This window comes from Theropithecus gelada, chromosome 5, assembly GCF_003255815.1.
Source record: "Theropithecus gelada isolate Dixy chromosome 5, Tgel_1.0, whole genome shotgun sequence".
NCBI classification, from domain to species: domain Eukaryota; kingdom Metazoa; phylum Chordata; class Mammalia; order Primates; family Cercopithecidae; genus Theropithecus; species Theropithecus gelada.
In genome coordinates, this window is record NC_037672.1 from 118,262,484 (window position 1) to 118,279,863 (window position 17,380).

General features: G+C 37.2%; 1 protein-coding gene and 1 non-coding gene across 4 annotated transcripts in view; both read right to left on the reverse strand.

Moving 5' to 3' along the window:
* Positions 1-17,380, reverse strand: part of TNIP3 (TNFAIP3 interacting protein 3) — a 96,144-nt gene that overhangs the window by 47,104 nt on the left and 31,660 nt on the right. For all 3 annotated transcript variants that reach the window (XM_025385971.1, XM_025385972.1, XM_025385970.1), the window contains exon 3: positions 4,118-4,238. In XM_025385971.1, the coding sequence (XP_025241756.1) occupies positions 4,118-4,238 (121 nt within the window). The remainder of the gene's footprint in view (positions 1-4,117; positions 4,239-17,380) is intronic.
* Positions 14,310-14,416, reverse strand: LOC112625558. Its single transcript, XR_003119647.1, has one exon. It is a non-coding gene; the product is annotated as a U6 spliceosomal RNA (small nuclear RNA).

Below are 17,380 nucleotides of genomic sequence, written 5' to 3' on the forward strand. Positions count from 1 at the left end.
CATCCATAGAGGGGTAAAGATGAAATGGGCTAATGAATAGAAATACTTTGCAAAATGCTGGCCAAGAGTAGGTGCTCAATAGACAGCAGCTAAAACTCGAACAAGGACAAACTGAAAGGACTGTGACCCTCCGGCAAACACTGGAAGTGCAAGCTAATTTTGGAAAAGAAGAAGTCTCTTCACCTCAGTCACAAGAGCAATAGTGTTTGGTTGCATTTTGAGTTCTCGAAGACATATTCCACATTGAGCACACTTGGCATAGTGAGTGGTACCCAACAGTGCTCCTAAGAGTGGTACAGCAAACTTTGAGAAGCAAGGAGTTTGAGCACCTGAAAACTTTCAGCAGTCAGTAACTTCATGACACCAGGATGGGTAAGACCAAATGGCAGCTTCCATACAAGAACTGAGAGATTGAGCTTGAGTGTACATTTTATACTCCCCTGCAGACTCTGAGAACTATTTGTAAAGGAATTATAGGAATAAATCAATTGTATATTCAGTGTTACCATGTCTCATGAAACCAAACAAGTTGTTTACTACTGGTGCTTTCTAGAAAATTCTATGTTGTGATACTTTATATCTTCATGGAACACTTATACCTCATCATCAAGGAATCCATGAGTCTCCCATAATTCATATGAGAGAAAACACTTAGATACATAAGTGATCACAAAAGCAAAATGATGAAGTCTATAAATGACATATAAAGAAGATAAAGAAGTAGGACATAGCAGGGAGGGGGCTGAGTAACGCCATGTGGGACTAGAGAGGGTGAAAAGGTTTCAAAACAAGAAAGGTTTGAATTGGGATTAAAAAAAGGCAGTTCATCAAATGGGCAAGGAAGCAAGGATTTCCAGAAAGAGTAAACAGCACGTGAAATGATAGCAGAGGAAACTTCATGGTTTGTTAAAGGCTTATTGGTAGCTAGAACACAGTGTGCACTTTGGGAAGCAGCAGAATATATAGAAGACACTAAAACACTACAGGAAAAATACGTACAAACTTGGCTTTCTATCCTGATACAACTTTGTGAATTTAGGCAATGTTTTAAAATTTCTATGAACCTTAGTTTCCTCATCTGGAAAATGTGGATAAAGACAGACATATTTAAGTGTTGTTGTATAACAAACAAAATAAAGTATTTACCCCAAAACGTATTTACTCCAACAAGTATTACATCTTTCTTCTAATGTTTTGTTCTAAATGTGGCAGAAGCTGTATCTTGGAGGAATGTATATATGATGCAAAGGCATTTGGATTCAATGATGTATGTAAAGAGATCTACTTTTAAGTTTTAAGCACTTTTAGGTTTTAAGTACATCAGTAAGATCTATGTTGATAAAATGAAGAAAAGGAAAAAAGTCCAAAGATATAATGAAAGCAGATTAGACCTTCCCTTAGGGAAGGTCCAGAGTGAAGGAAAGATGGCACTATTCTGTGAATGGTGCCACCTGAGTCGTGCAGCATGGTGGCCCTGAAGGAATTCAGGATTCCCCCAAATTTAGATGACTGGGTGCCTAGTGATTCACTCACCAGCATAGAAAATGTGTGTGTGGTGGCTGGGGTGGGGGAGGGATGACAAGCAGATATAGCAGGAAATATATTGAATTCACTTCAGGAAAGACTGAGTGGAAAGAAAGTACATGTAGAAAAGCACTCCATGTTTAGTAAGTACACGTGTCTGGAGTCATTGTCATATGTTTGGTAGTTTAATGAGCCCAGGACAGATCCTTGAGTAACACTAATGTAGCACAAGTAGGTGACGTAAGGGAAGTCAGTGAAGGTGAGTGAGAAGAAGAGACCAGAGAAAAAAAGCAGGGAGGGGTGGTGAGGGTGTCTAGGGATTAATATTATAGATGTCAATGGAGTAAGACATTTTAAGGAAATTGAAAGACTAAGTAGTGTCAAATGCAAATAAGAAGACAAGTGAAAAGTAAAATGCAAAATGACCATTGGATTGATCCAGATAGAGGTTATTAATGGTGTGATAGGAGAGGGAAAGTTTTGGATGCTGTGATCAATGAGCTTGGCTATGTTGTGTAAGAGCGAGTTCAAACATTACCCATAAAAGAAGATGAGGTCTCATATATGTTTGAAGTGAAGGAAAACGGTACATATTTTGAGCTGGTGAGAGGTGATGGAGAGATTGGAGATACAGGAACCCCCACACTGTTAAGTGATTGGTCTTATCATACAGTGGTGGTTTTCAAACTCAACTTGGTCCTCACTACTACTCTGCAACTCATTTTAGTTTTACTTATCTCTTCTGTCTCCCTGCCTTCCAACAGTCATTTCATATCTTCCCCAATTCTCTTAAGCCTTGGGTCTCACCTCTCACCCTCTCAGTCTCTGTAGATGTCTTTACCTCATACTTCACAAAGAAAATAGAAAACATTAGCTAAGAATCTGCTGCCCTTTGCCTGGAAGTATGAACTGCAGGAGAACAAGCAAATTTCCTCAACGAGGTCATAGGAGAATCAATGTCTTAGAGAGAGAGACACAAGTTTCAGTGAAGTCCCAAAAGGAGACATAACCTGTAGCTAAGAGGATGGTAATAAGCATGTAGAAGAGGTTTTTATCATGTAAAGGATGACAAGAAGATGAATGAACAGAATTGCAAGGAGGTCAGTCATGAGCAAATGGGTCTTAGAGGATGATAATGAGAGGATATGAGGATGAGGGTACCAGAGGGAATTGATATTATCACCATGAAATTTCTTTCTGGAGTTAGACAAGAAGGTGGCTGGAAAAAGCACACATTTTCATGAAGGAATAAATTTCTAGTTGAGAGTTAGAGGTGTATATGTGAGGGCTTGGAGTTGGGATGAGAAGAGCAGAAGAAAACAGAAGAAAGAGGCCTTATTTGACCTCTTAACCATTAGTACACATTCATCGGTAACTCCAAACGTAAAGACAACCTGTTAAGGAAGAAGTAAGTTTTTAAACAGGAAAAAGTGACTAAATGCAGAAAGCACACAACATTGTTCATGACATGAATGAAAAAAAGAGGTACAGGAGTATCCACAGCATATTAAGTGAAAAGGGTAAGTTAACAAGACAGGGGTGTGTGTGTGTGTGTGTGTCTATAAAAGACAGAGATATCCCAAATGCTAAGAGATGGTCTCTATAGGTGGTGAGCCTACTGGTGGTTTCAGAGGCAGTTCTATGTTTAGTGAAGCCTGAGGCCTATACAATTCTGGGATTTCCTTTAAAGGAAAAAAGAAACAAATTTATGGATACAAATTAGTTATAAAAGTAAATATTTGTTTAAGGGAGCCCATGCTCCATTATCTCCACAGCAAATCTGTCTCTACATGATTTTTATAGTTTTCTGTGTTTATCCATATACATTTTCTACACTGAATAAGAACTTCTTTAGAAAGAAGAACTAATGTTATTGTTAAAAAGAAGTATAAATTACTTTTTAAAATGCCAGCCATGCTCTCAAACTACTCACATTAGATTTTTTTTTTTTTTTTTTAGTAAGAATCATGAAAGATAGTTTTTAATTGGGAGGACTAGAGTTTAAGAGTTCATGTTGTCATAGGATGTATGTCAAGAAAGTCATCTGTAAAATTCCTAGCTTGAGCCTACCCTTGAATTTTATTTGCTTATATAAAGCACCATAGACAAATACCCTGAAACAAGTGGAAGTTCAAAGTCAAACAGCTCCTTTAATCAGTGAAATCTTGCTTTTTCTTACAAAAATACAAAATGAAACAAAAACGACTACAAAAAATCATTAACATGAGTTGTGCTGATTTTGGTAACCCAATTTAAACAGGTTTACTTAAAATGGGTTACTTCCTCCCAGAAGAGAGTTATCCCTGCATTAAACATTCTTTCTAGTAGCATGATCTCCTCACCTTCTTGTAGTCACAGCTGCCTGGACACTTTAAACCGGAAAGTGCCAGCAAATTCTTCTGCTGAAGAATTTCTTTAGTAACAGGAAGTGGCTGTGTGACAGAAGTTTTATACTGCTTTACTTTATCCTCTCAGCTGACAAGGAAGTACATGACTGACTGTAAATGACTTGGGGACTGTCCCCGCAAATTCTTCTTGGTGAATAAACTGCTGAAGGGTAATCGAGATAAGGAGAAAAAAGGTGTTTTCTTACCTTCGGAGAACACAGATTTCTGTGAGTTGGCATGGCCTGTAGGGTGAACCCTTTTGGATGAGGAGAAGCATTTCTCTCAATCAGATCCTGGATTTTTTTGTCCAGCTCCATGCTTTCACATCTGCCCAGAAAGACATGAGAAAGTTATGTTATACAAAGGTAATTAAAAATTATTCAGGTGTAGAGTGAGCTTATGGATGACATGGAGGTGTTATTTATGTATGATACTTCTCTACGATCTCCCAAACTCTAATCTCATTATGTTTTCATTAGTGCATGCCATGAGAGCACTTTGAAAGAGCATTAGAGTTTAATTTTCTCTTACAAAGGAAGATACGGACAAGTTTAGGAATTTTCAGTCTGAGAAAAATGGCAAGAATTGAATCAAACACTCACAGTGAGCTAGGCTCTTTCATGCATTTTCTTATCCAATGTGCACAGCAACCTATTAAAGTAGCCACTGTCCCCTGCATTAGACAGATAAGTAAACTTGAGTTTAGGAAGTTAACTAACTTAAGTGAAATCAAACTGAAGCATCGGCAGGGCCAAGATCAAACTCAGACCTATAGAATTCTACAACCTGTCTCAACCATTTTTGCTGTATGTCTTCAATTAACCTGAAAACAAATCCCTAAGCAGCTACTTGCCACCAAATGGAAATAATATATTACAGCTGAAGAGTATCTGGTAGCCCCCTTAGGAGAATCTAGTCCAGCTGCTTCTCAGAGGGAGTTGCTCACAGTCACATGACCATTAGCTGATAACACCAAGATTTAAACCAGAGCTTCCTACTCAAATCAAATTTTTATTTTTCCTTTATACCAGGGGTCCCCAATCCCCACTGCCAGTCTGGGGTCTGTTAGAAACTGGGCCACATAGCAGGAGGTGAGAGGCAAGCAAGTGAGCAAAGCTTCATCTGTATTTACAGCCCCTCCCCATGGCTCACATTACCCCCTGAGCTCCACCTCCTGTCAAACCAGCAGCGGCCTTAGATTCTCGTAGGAGCTATTGCAAACTGCGCATGTGAGGGGTCTAGGTTGTGTGAACCTTATTGTGAACTGCACATGTGAGGGATCTAGGCTGCCTGCTCCTTATGAGAATCTAATGCCTGATAATCTATCACTGTTTCCCATCACCCCCAGATGGGACCATCTAGTTGCAGAAAAACAAGCTCAGGGCTCCCACTGATTCTACGTTATGGTGAGTGATATAATTATTTCATTATACATTACAATATAATAATAATACCAATATAGTGCACAATCAATGTAAAGTGCTTGAAACCATGCTACCCCTGCCCCAGTCCATCAAAAAACTGTCTTCCATGAAACCAGTGCCTGGTGCCAAAAAGGTTGGGGACTACTGCTTTATACGATGTTGGTATAATGGAGAAATTTTCTCATTAAAAATACAACTCACAAGGAAAAATGCATTGTGTGATTTTTTCTTTATATGTATATTATTTATAACATATATATTATATATAAATATATATTATATATAAAATTACATATATATAAAATATATATTACATATGCAAATATATATTTTATATATTATATATATATATATATTTGCCTGCCTCATCATATCTCACCCCCTGAAAATAACCCCTTGGATCGAGGGAGGAGTTCTTGCAGGAGTACTTCTCAAAGTTGTCTCCAAATAAAATAAATAACTAGATGAACGGCCTATTCAAATGCCTGTATGGCAGAGGTTGCTAGGGTTGTCTGCTCAATCTACCACCTTCGTTGAGAGTGGCTCACAGGAGTAGGCTCTGACAGCCATGTTTCCATTGGTATGACTTGAACTTGCCTTTTGGTTATAACTGATTGGACCAAGAGTAAACAACTGATCCCAGTTTGGCCAGTGGGATTCTCCTCCGTGTCTGGAGTGAACTGAGAATGAAGCATACGGGTAGAGAAATGTGGAGCTGAAAGATGGAGAGAGTCCTGACAATTTTCTAGTTTAGAATCAGCCCCTTCTGAGGTCTGACTACCTTCCAACCTTTGGATTCTGGGAAACACTCCATATCGTTATAATGAATTCTCTCGCATTATGTTTAAAGCTAGCTTTGCTTGGTTTCTGTTATCTAAAATCAAAAATCCCTACATATGCACCTTGACTTTCATATTTATATTGTTTCTTTCAGGCTGTGAAATGTCTGTACATCATGTGCCGTGTATGATCCCATTGTAAAATATGGGCTACTGGGTCTACGGTAAATCCTTCATGGTGCAAAAGGTTGCTTATGCATAACAATGAGTTTGGACCTATCTTCAGGGTTTTCCACAAACCTGTGAGGAGGAAAGTCACAAAATTTGTTTGGTAACTGCCCTAAATCCTTCAGGTTAATTAGATTCCCACGTAGCAACAGAATTTGACTAGTCTAAATGTTAAGCTCCTGAGGCAGCTTTCGGACCTATTCTGAACCAGACTTGCCTGCCGAGTACCACAAGACTTTCTGGTACCACATCCCTCTGTGACAGAAAAGTTACTGAGCCACTTCAATCTCAGGCAAGATCATTTGAAGATAAAACTCATCATGATCTACAAGTCCTCAATTGATCTCATTTTCTTGCTTTCTAATCTTACCTTCTACTCTCTCTTCCTTTCTGCTGTCTTTCCTCCAGACACGTTTGCATCGTCAAACTTTATGGAACATGCCAACCAGTTCCCACTCCAAGCCTTGGCGTTTGCTCTTCCTCTGCAAAACTTGCTCTCCCACTTCATTCAGTGCGAGCTCAAATGTCACTTTATCACGAAAGCCTCTGCTGACTAACCTATCTGAACTAGCTTTCTCAGCCCCATCACTATTGTCCCTTAATTCTGTTTTATTTTCTTCTTTGAATTTTTTTATTATTTTGATTTCATATTTGTTTACTTTTCTTCTCCCTTGCTCCATCTATGTCCCAGGAAAGAAGAAAGGCCTTTGTCTGTGTTTATTCACTGCTCCGTCTCTTAGCACACAGTAGGACGTCAATAAGGATTTGTTATTGAATAAGTATAACAACAGGATGAGATTTAACTCAAAATACCTAATTATTAACTCAAATCTAATGAATGAATTAAGAGCTTATCTAAAATGTATGTAAATAAACTCAAACTCATGGGACTGATAAAATCGAAACACAAATCAGTAAGCAAGGAAACACTAGCAGCAGCTTCAGAATGGACACTCAAGCTCAGCTGGTATCGCCCTCAAGGCTACCTTGTTCTTTTTTACTTGTATTATATGTGTTCTTTGATATTAAACAACAATTGAGTATTGCAAGATACTGACTTTTCACAGAAATAATCACATGCAGTCATCACTGTTCAAATTGTTTCAACTTCAGTGGCAAGCGTGTTAGAAGCCAGTAGTTACTGTTCCCACTTCATTTGGACAGAGTGGTGAAGGGTCAGCCTCAGAACTGGGACCCTGCGTCCTCTCATGTGAGCCCAGTTCAGCACACATCCCTCAGGACCACAACCAAAGAGGGAGGGGCCCTCATGAGGATAGTGGTTTTCTGGGCTTGGTGCACAGTGAGACTCAGCGTGGTGACTATAGCTTCACTGACTTTGACCACTACAGAAAGAGGAGAAGTGGCAGCAAAAAAAAAGAGAACCATATGGAAGTGACCACACGTGGGGGGGCTTTGGTCACACCTATGCAGAGAGTGGGTGTCAGTGTTGACCACTGTGGGAAGGATAGGTTTCGAGCACTCAGGAATCCAGCTGGGAACGGAAAGGACACAGGAGGGGTGGAGCTCCAGGGATTGTAGCACAGTAAGGACTTGCACTTACTGTCTTTTCGCATTGCCAATATGATTGACATTGTCACTGTCACTATAATGAATATGCCTCAGAACTTGCATATGAACCCTCTGAAAGAAGCATTGTGATGCAGGAGAAAATCAACACACTTTTAGAGTTGAACACAACAGTGGGATCTAGCGTAAGTCCTTTAGCATCTGTGAACCTTTTTGGCCTGTTTTGTAAACAGAGGAAAACAATGTAATACTGTGAGGCTGTCAGTAGGATTAATGATGCCATATGTACAATGCTTAGCACAGTGCCAGGCATGCCATAGATGCTCAGTGATTGATGCTATTGTTATTATTCTGAGGGTCTGGAATAGTTACCAAACATTCTAACAAACAAGTTTGGAAAGCAGGAGCCATAAATTTAGTATACCACCATAAAGAAAAGAAAAGTACAAAAAATATTCACTGGGTTCAAAATATACTCAAGAAGTTTAGTCACACTTCAAATAAATGAGAATTATGTCACCTATTTGGGCTTTATAACATTCTTAGGAAACCTTTTAGGTTATTCTTTAATTAATGTAGGAATTTGTACATGAAAATATTTTACATTAGTGAAATTCATTATGTTTCATAAATTTCAATTTGACGTAGATTTATTTCACAGAAGAAAGTACTTACCAGAGTTCATTTTTTCCTATAAAGCTCAACATGCTGACAATCGAGAGGCAGAATTAAAGTTGAAAAATCCTCCTTTTTTCTTGAGATCGCTTAATAATCGCATCCAACAGTATTGTGCTCATAATACAACACTATGACCTGAGGTTTGCATTAGGGTAAAACAACAACAACAAAAAAACACCCTACCAAACTTTTAAACACCAATAGAACAGATCCTATATAATCCTTGCATTAGTTCCATGGGTACATAGTTGTCCCCACCTTGGGATCTGTTCCAAGAATCTGCTCAACTGATTGAGAGTTACGACTCCAATGATCTCTGCTCTGGGCCCTACCTCTTACTCACACATATTTTTCCGATAGGAAGCTCGAGCGTCAATGAGGATAAGCAGTGAGGCTAGACACCTTCTCCCAGCTCACTTGACTCATGAAGAGCAGGGTAAGAGTTCATGCTGAAGCTTGTGACTTTTTTACTCTACATCTGGGGTCTTAGTGAGCTCAGCAATTGTTAATACAACAGGACCATGGAGGGCTGTGTTATTTCCAAAGAATTTGTTTTAGGTTTTCCATTTTGCCAGGCATTTCTGCTCTAGTTCTAAAGAAAACAACTATAGGTCCCTCCAACTGAAATGTAGCTGATTTGTCAAGTCAGATGTTCGGAGAGGCTTGGGAGATAAGATATAGGGATCAGGTCTATCTTATATTTTTGACCAAATTCAACCAAATTAAATACAAAATAATATGTGTGTTATGTGTCTATCGTCTCTTCCTGAAGATAGGGTCTCTAGCAAGTTCTGGACCTCTAAAAAGCTTAAAAGCCCTGACCCAACTTTAGTTATTTTCACTAGTGACTACTTTTTTGGGTCTAAGAGTACACTTTTATTATGTTTTCTTTCCTTCCTTTTTTTTTTAACCACGCAGGAGTTATAAAAATTCAGCAATGACTCTTTGAACCAAATACTATTACTAAAATCTTGATTTAAGGGAGCCTCTTTACTAAATTATAAATGAACAGAGAATGATGGAGGCAATATTACTAGGCTAAGAGTTTGAGGTGAGGGTGACAGAAATCAATGAAATTCAGTAAATACCGGTTGGGTGTTGGCTTCTTCACAGCTTATTTTAAACTGACATGGACAGAAATCTCCTTCCTTCCTGCCCTTCACTCACAAGAATAAATCAACATAGAAATGAAATAGAAATGATATTAATATGAATTAGATTTTATCAATAGGATAGTAGGTTTCACCAATTTGACAATGAAACTTAAAAAAAAAAAAAAAAAAAAAAAAAAAAAAAAAAACTTTCCCTTGAGTTCTGTATTATTGTGAACTGTTTTTCCCAGACTAACATTGGGAAATAGCTATCTGCCCTGTAGTCTCTGTGAGCAGCCAGAGAGGACACAGGAAGAGATCAATGATTTTCAGCTATATTTGGAGCCCCCATATTTTTGTTACTTGTTCAAAGGTCTCCAGCACGGAAGTCTCCAATAAATTATCTAAAGGGTCCAATATGTTGTTGAATGACATTGTTTAATGAGTTCATCAAAATTTTGTTTATTTAAATTGTACTAGTTGATGAGAGCATAAATACCATTAACTTGTAGAATCTTATCTGGTGGAGAAGATAATCTAAAAGGTTATGGTTTACTGCCTTGTTTGGCAGTTTTGTATCTAACCATCTTATTCTAACACTTCTCTACTAAATTGCCTATAAATACCCAGCTCCTCAAATGCTTCTGAAATGAGCTGTCTTCTGTTTCAGGATACCTTATTAATTAATGCATTGAATAAAACCTTGGACAAGGGTTCATTTTAGGTTTGCATGAGTGTCATATTTTTAACTTTTTGTAAATTATACCATAACACCCCTGGATATCAGTACTTTGAGACCATTGAATTTCGAGTCGACACTAATGATGCCTGGTGAGCATGCAACCCAAACCACGAGACTTGGTTTTTGTGGTTACATGGTATGGTTGCCTCATTAGTATTGGCAAGAAGTATAAATTCAAGAGGAAAATAATTACATTCAATAGAAAAAACATATAACCACAATCTTAGAAATAACTTGAAAATCATTTAATTGACCTCCTGCATTAACATAACAAATAAATGAGGCTCAGTGGGGCTAAGTAATAGACAGCAAAGCCAGAATAAGAATTTAGGATGTTAGTGTTCTTTCTTCCTCCGCACACTCGCCCACCTCAAATGCCATATTTCTTCCCAGTCCATTGCCAAGGTCACATTTTCTGCTTTGATCTTATGTCATAAACCATTATTTTCAGGAAAGACCCTGGAGAACAAAGCTCATCTTCAAATACGAGAAAAGGAAGAATTGACAGGAGATTCTTCTATAATGGAAATGCTTACAGATGTTTAAACATCAGGAATCCATGTGACCCAGAATGAGAAGTGTTCTCTAAAAGATGCTAATCAAGCAGTAATTTTTAGGTTTTACTTTTTGTTATTATGATTAGTACTCTAAGTATGCTCCTGGTGATTTTGGGAAGAAACAAGTGACTCATAAATTACTCTGTGTATATGTGTTTTAGACGACTGAGTTCAGGTGTCTTAATTATTTTAGTAATTGGAAATATTAACAGTTGTGGCTTAAGAGTGTAGTAGAGAGAGAGGGTTTGCTCGGAGAATTTTGAAAGTAACACTGTCCTCAGACAAGAAGGAACATTTCTAAAGTTTTACCCAAGGCTATGTGGTTTAAAAATTTAAATAGAGATCGAAGAATTGTATTCGCATGTCTGAAATAAAAGCCCAGAGAATGGGGTGGGGGATGTTTCTTATAAACCTGGGCACTATTATTGCCCTCAATCTGCATTCTTGGCTGGCTCCCTGTTTATTTCCTCCCTGCTTTTGTGATGTGCCAGGTCACTATACTTATGCCACAAACCTGATCCAAACCTCTTGTGGCTGTGCCTAGGAGCACCGTGCAGGCAGAGGAGCCAGTTTGGAGTAGAGATAGAGCGTGGCTTCAGGTGCTGGTGCTAGCCCCAGTGAGAGGTTAGGAGTGAACAGAGTTCTGTAGAAACCACATCCTCCTACAGGCATCCTGCTGTCATAGGTTTGGCCTTCTTCTTGGGACTGCTCTGCATGGGTGAAACAATCTCATTCACAAAACAGAGTGACAGACTAAAACTGAATATAGAGCTTTTGAAAACACAGTGTTTTAACAGAAGATATTCTGAAACATGCATATCTCGGCCTTTTTGCCTGGCGTGTTTACTCACATTCAGTATCCTTTGGATTATAAACCTCATGAAGGCAGAGACAGGTTTAGCCTGCTAATCATTGTATTTTTCAGAGCCTCACAGTGATTATTAAGTATTTGACAAGAGAGTAAATTGACAGGAATAATTAGATCTGAATTAGAAAAGGAAAAGCTCCCATTAAAAAGTACTGTGCAAGCTGGTCCCCTGTCTTCTTCAGATGCACTCTAACTTATCCATATTATGTCTTTCCTTCTCAGCCTCAGTAAATCCACTTCTGGGAAAAGGGGCTCACAAAGTCTTAACAGTTGAGTAGCATAACAGGGGACACGCCTGTCTGTTACAAGCCATAGAATGTCAATGTCAGTGAGCAGGGATCTGGAGGTATACTGGAGTTCGGAAGTCCTTCCCAAGTTCCCTGGAATTAAAGCTATAGTCAGGCCAATACTCGAAAGAAATATGAATAAGGGTAGAACCTTAACCAAAGGTAAGTGTTGAGCTCAATACTCCCCGAACAAACTCTCAGAGAGTTTCTTCATAAAAGCTCAAAGAAAAATGATGTCACATTAGATTTCATGGTTAAGGTAAGCCTGGAAGACCTAGTTATGCTAAGATGTGATCTTCTCTCCAGAGAGCAAGGACCGTAGTAGAGAGAAAGGACAAAACTAAGAAGAGGGTCAAACACTGTTACTCTCACTACCCTTTATCCAAAGCTGAAAATTACACGAAATTTACCCTCTGATAGGGACACAGGAAGAACACAGCTTAATAGCATTATGGGTCAACAGAGAAAAGCTTCCTTGTTTTTGTTGTTGTTGTTGCTGTTATTGTTATTATTTTAGTATGGCATGCTATTAGTAAGGTTATTTTTATTTATTTGAAACTCTATTTTCTTGAAGAAGCAGAGACTATAAGGAGTGCACAAAGATTTAGAGAATAGGAAACATAGCTCCTAATCAACTTTATGAACAAGGCTGAGCCCCTATATTTAGGTGAAGAAAAAGTTGGCACTTGATCTAACATTTGTATTACCTGTTAGTGCTTTTGCACCACTGTTCTACCGTAGAAATACACTCAAATGGATCTACTGATAAACCCCTGATGGAGAACAAAGTTAAACTGGCTATACATGCACAGAAAAATTATGTATTTTATTGTTAATGTTCTTGGAAGTAGGCATTTCAACAAGAACATTTAAATGATGTACTTTACAGTTGTGTCTATGTTGCAAAATGAAGTAGAGTATATAAGTTATATCTTATACATTCACCTCATGTAACCACATCCCATGTCAACTATAGTTGTCCTTTAACTCATCAAAATGTTTCTCTCAAATCTCTACCTGAATTTTAGACAGGTACCATTCCAACTTGTGACATTCTCTAGGAATATGAGAAGACTAAATTTTGAGTCATGTCTAATAATTTTCCCTAGTATTTCACTGTTATTTATTAACTATGTATTTAAGTAAAGATTATTATCATATAACAAAACACTACTATCTTAAAATTATTCTCTTAACTCAAACCAATATTGTTAAGGCTGAGTTTCATTGGGATAAATATTTGAAAGAACTTTTTTCTTTAAGACACAGCCATTGCTAAAAATAATTTTATTCAAATTCTTCAGAAATTATGACAAAGGTGGTGAAAAAAACGTAATTTTTATGACTATATCTGGCATATTAAGTCATTTAGATACCATATACTTAAGAGCTGTCTAAAAATTTTATAATAGAAATGCATTACCTTTCTATTTAATCATTAAATAACATTTATTTGAAACAGCAGTTTAAATGTGCATTCTTTTCACATCTGTATTGGAATTTCCTTTCAAGACATGATTACAAGTTTTGATTCTACCTCACCAGAGTTTTTCGAGCGCCTGTGCATACACAAAGATGCCGAGCCAAGTCAAGTCTGACCGCTGCAGCAGTTTGCCACTCTCAATCGACGCCTGAACTGTCTGTGGGTGTTAAGGAATGTTAAGAAATAGTGGAATAAATTATTGAAGACATTCTTTCTGCGTGAAATATTTGGAAGACGTCATAACAGCTTACAAAATGTCATAGGACAGCGTTAATGTACCTTCTCATCTCCGATGGCACGTTCCCAACCTTTCGTGTAGCTGATAAAGCCCAAGCCACCTTTTGTCAGATCCTTTGCATTTGTTTTGTTTGAGATGGTACAAAATATGCTGAAACAAATCATGATCAGTTATTATGTGTAGGGTAATTCTACCTATTTGACGAGAACTGCTTCTGAAAAGCTTCTATGGAGCTTCAGCTCATCTGCCATTGGAAAGATTGCATTGATTTAATGATGCCTCTAGAGGGCACTCTGCACTCAGTTCAGGTCGAAAATAGTTTCTGAGGTTGCTTGCACTTCTCCCCAAGGTTTTCATTTTGAATTTTGAATTCAGGAGAGGGGACATGAGTATAGAGAATGTGTGGTGTACATGTCAGTAATAATTATAGCTCATTTCCTTTGTCTCATTTATGTTAAAACTTTTGATAAAAATTATTTCTTTTATTTTCCTTTTAAAAAATATGTAATGCTTCACAAATTTGCATTGCATCCTTGCATGTAGGTTGTGCTAATCGCCTCTGTATTCTTCCAATTTTAGTATATGTGCTGCTGAAGTGAGCACAATTATTTCTTCCTTAATAAAGTTGGTTTTTAAGTTGCAATTATTGTTGGACATTTATACAATAGACTTATATCCAATAACTTTCCTTCTATATGCTCTGTAGAAGCTTTTCAGAAACAGTTCTCATTTTATAGACATAGAATGACCCTATATATAATAACAACCGATCATGATTTGATTCAGAATATTTCCTATCATCTCTAACAAAACTAATGCAAGGGCTCTGACCAAAAGTGACTTCTACTTTATCAGCTATACAAAAGGATTGGGACATGCTATCAGAGATGAGAAGAGACAGTACGTTGTCATATGTAAGCTGATTTTTATAAAAAATTGCAAAAATTCATATTCATTCTCTTCTTTTGTGATCTTCATATGGATGTGAAATTGATGAGCCTGGAATTTGTTTTTGTGCCAGAAATTAGGAAGAATTCAAAGAATTGATCAAATATGGCATACTTTCAACATCAAAATATGTAATTATAAGAATATATTATAACTCATCAAATAAAGTAGGAATTATTAACCTATACTGACGCAAATGTTAAAATAAACATAAATGGGGATAAGAAAAGGCTTTTCTTTACATGAGAATGCCTACTGATAAGTGTAGAGAACGTTATCCCATTAGAAAATCATTATTTGACAACCATCATAGTAATAATCTCAGTAAGAAGTATCAATAGATGCTAAAACTGGTGGCTGAAAATTTGATAAGAAATGGGATCGTTACATAATTTCATACTCCCACCACCAAGTATATAGTGAATACTAGGGGAAATATAAAAGAATAACGTTACATTGAGGAATCTTGGCAGGTACCACTTTAATCAAATGATCAAGGTTAAAATCACCTGTAATGAGATAAAGCCAAACTATGATCATATGTTAAGATGCATTTAAAAAGTTCCACATCTGTGATATGCTTGCCGAAATTATGAAATCTGAATCTAATTACAAAGAAACATTAGCCAAAAGAATATTGAGAGACATTCTAGAGAAGATCAAGCCTAGAATCTTTTAGAGTGTCAGGTCATGAAAGTTAAGCCAAGACTGAGAAACTGACCTAGATTGTAAGAGACTAAAATTTATGAAAACTAAATGTAATGTAAGATCCTGGATTGAAGCCTTTTTTATGCAAAGGATAGTAATAGGATAATTGGCAAAACCTGAATGGGGTTTGAGGATTAGATGTAGTACTCTATCAATGTTCATTTTCTGATTTTGATGGTTATCTTGTGGTATGTCCTTGTTGATAGGACATGCAGACTAAATCATCCAGTGGGTACCTTTTTAAATTTTTTTCTTTCTCACAGAACAGACTTTAAACTTCCAGTGGTAACTTATTTCCAAACGGCTGAGGAAAAAAAATATTTTTGTGCACTTTGTAAAACTTTTTGGTAAGTTTAAAATTATTTTATAAGTGCAAAAAAGCAATTAAAATATTAAACCTACAAAATAAGATCTGATTTGATACTTAAAATTATCTTTTGCTCAATGTAGAAATTATTTTATAAAAATGAAATTAGCATTTCATTATGTAGCAGGAACTAAGATGCAGACCAATAAATCTTTCTTGGGGTTTACAAAATTAGTGCTAACCAAAGCAACTAAGATGATTTAGTTTTTGTTTTGTTTTTCTAAAAGGATGTGGAGGAAGAGCATTTGTGTGCATCATATTACTGTGATGGCATGTTCTAGCCCAAGGATTCTAGAAAATGAAATGAAATACTCCCACTATAATATTCAAAATTCAAATAGTAAAAAACATGAAACAAACAAAACCCCTAAACCTTCAGTGTCTTCATCTTTGCTCTCTTTAATGGCTGGCATTTCACCTCCCTGTGGACTTCTCATAATAAACAAATAGGCTCAGTCAGAATCCTCAGATTATAGAAGCCTGCCTTTGGAAATGTGAGTCAGTGCTAACATCCATTAACAACAGAAAAAAAAAGTGCGCACACACACACTTCTTCTCAGCAGGGTGCAGTGGCTCACACCTGCAATACTAGAACTCTGGGAGGCCAAGGTAGGTGGATCACTTGAGATCAGAAGTTTGAGACCAGCCTGGTCAAAATGGCAAAACTCTATCTCTACTAAAATTACAAAAATTAGTCTGGCATGGTGGCGGGTGGCTGTAATCCCAGCTACTCAGGAGGCTGAGGCAGGAGAATTGCTTGAACCCCGGAAGCAGAGGTTGCAGTGAGCCAAGATCGTGCCACTTCATTGCAGCCAGGGCGAAAAGCAAAAAAAAAAGAGTTCTCAATTAAGTCAATAGATATTTTTTAAAAACCTCTTTGTGTAACCCCCATACACCTTAAAAATCAACTGTCTGTATGCTCATAATTTTAGATGAGATTATAGAAGGAAGAAATGTGCATATAAGGGAATTTTTTAAATTATTCTTTAAACAACAGTGGTATGAGCCTTGACATCAGACAGCATCACATGGATTAAAATGGAATTATATCACAGCATTACCTTTGGCTAGAAAAGTTATAAAACCCAAGTATTACAGACCTTGTTTATTTATTTCTGAGTATAGAGAGTGGACCATTTTTTCACAGGTGAAATACCAAAAACATTGGGTTCTTTGTTTATTATACCATGTCAAACAATCAAATTCAGATGAGAATTAACAAGGGTCATGACAATGTGAGAGACCAGGAAATTAAAAGTTATTTGGAATAAAATTGTTTGTTATTCTTCATAATCCTCTTTATACGATTGACATAAAAGCAAATCTAGTATTTGTAGTAATGCAGCTATACAAAGGCTCGAAGATAAATTCCTAAAACTGGGTAAGTTAGATTACTTGACAGCAACAGCAAGTCTCACTATAGCTGACATTTCAGAAACAAACTGACTAAGGCTGATAGCACTCAGCAGTAAGAACAGGGACCAGCAGGGAGTGAAGTGAACTGGTTTTGTGAGTGATGATAGGATGAATGGGAAACAGTGGCA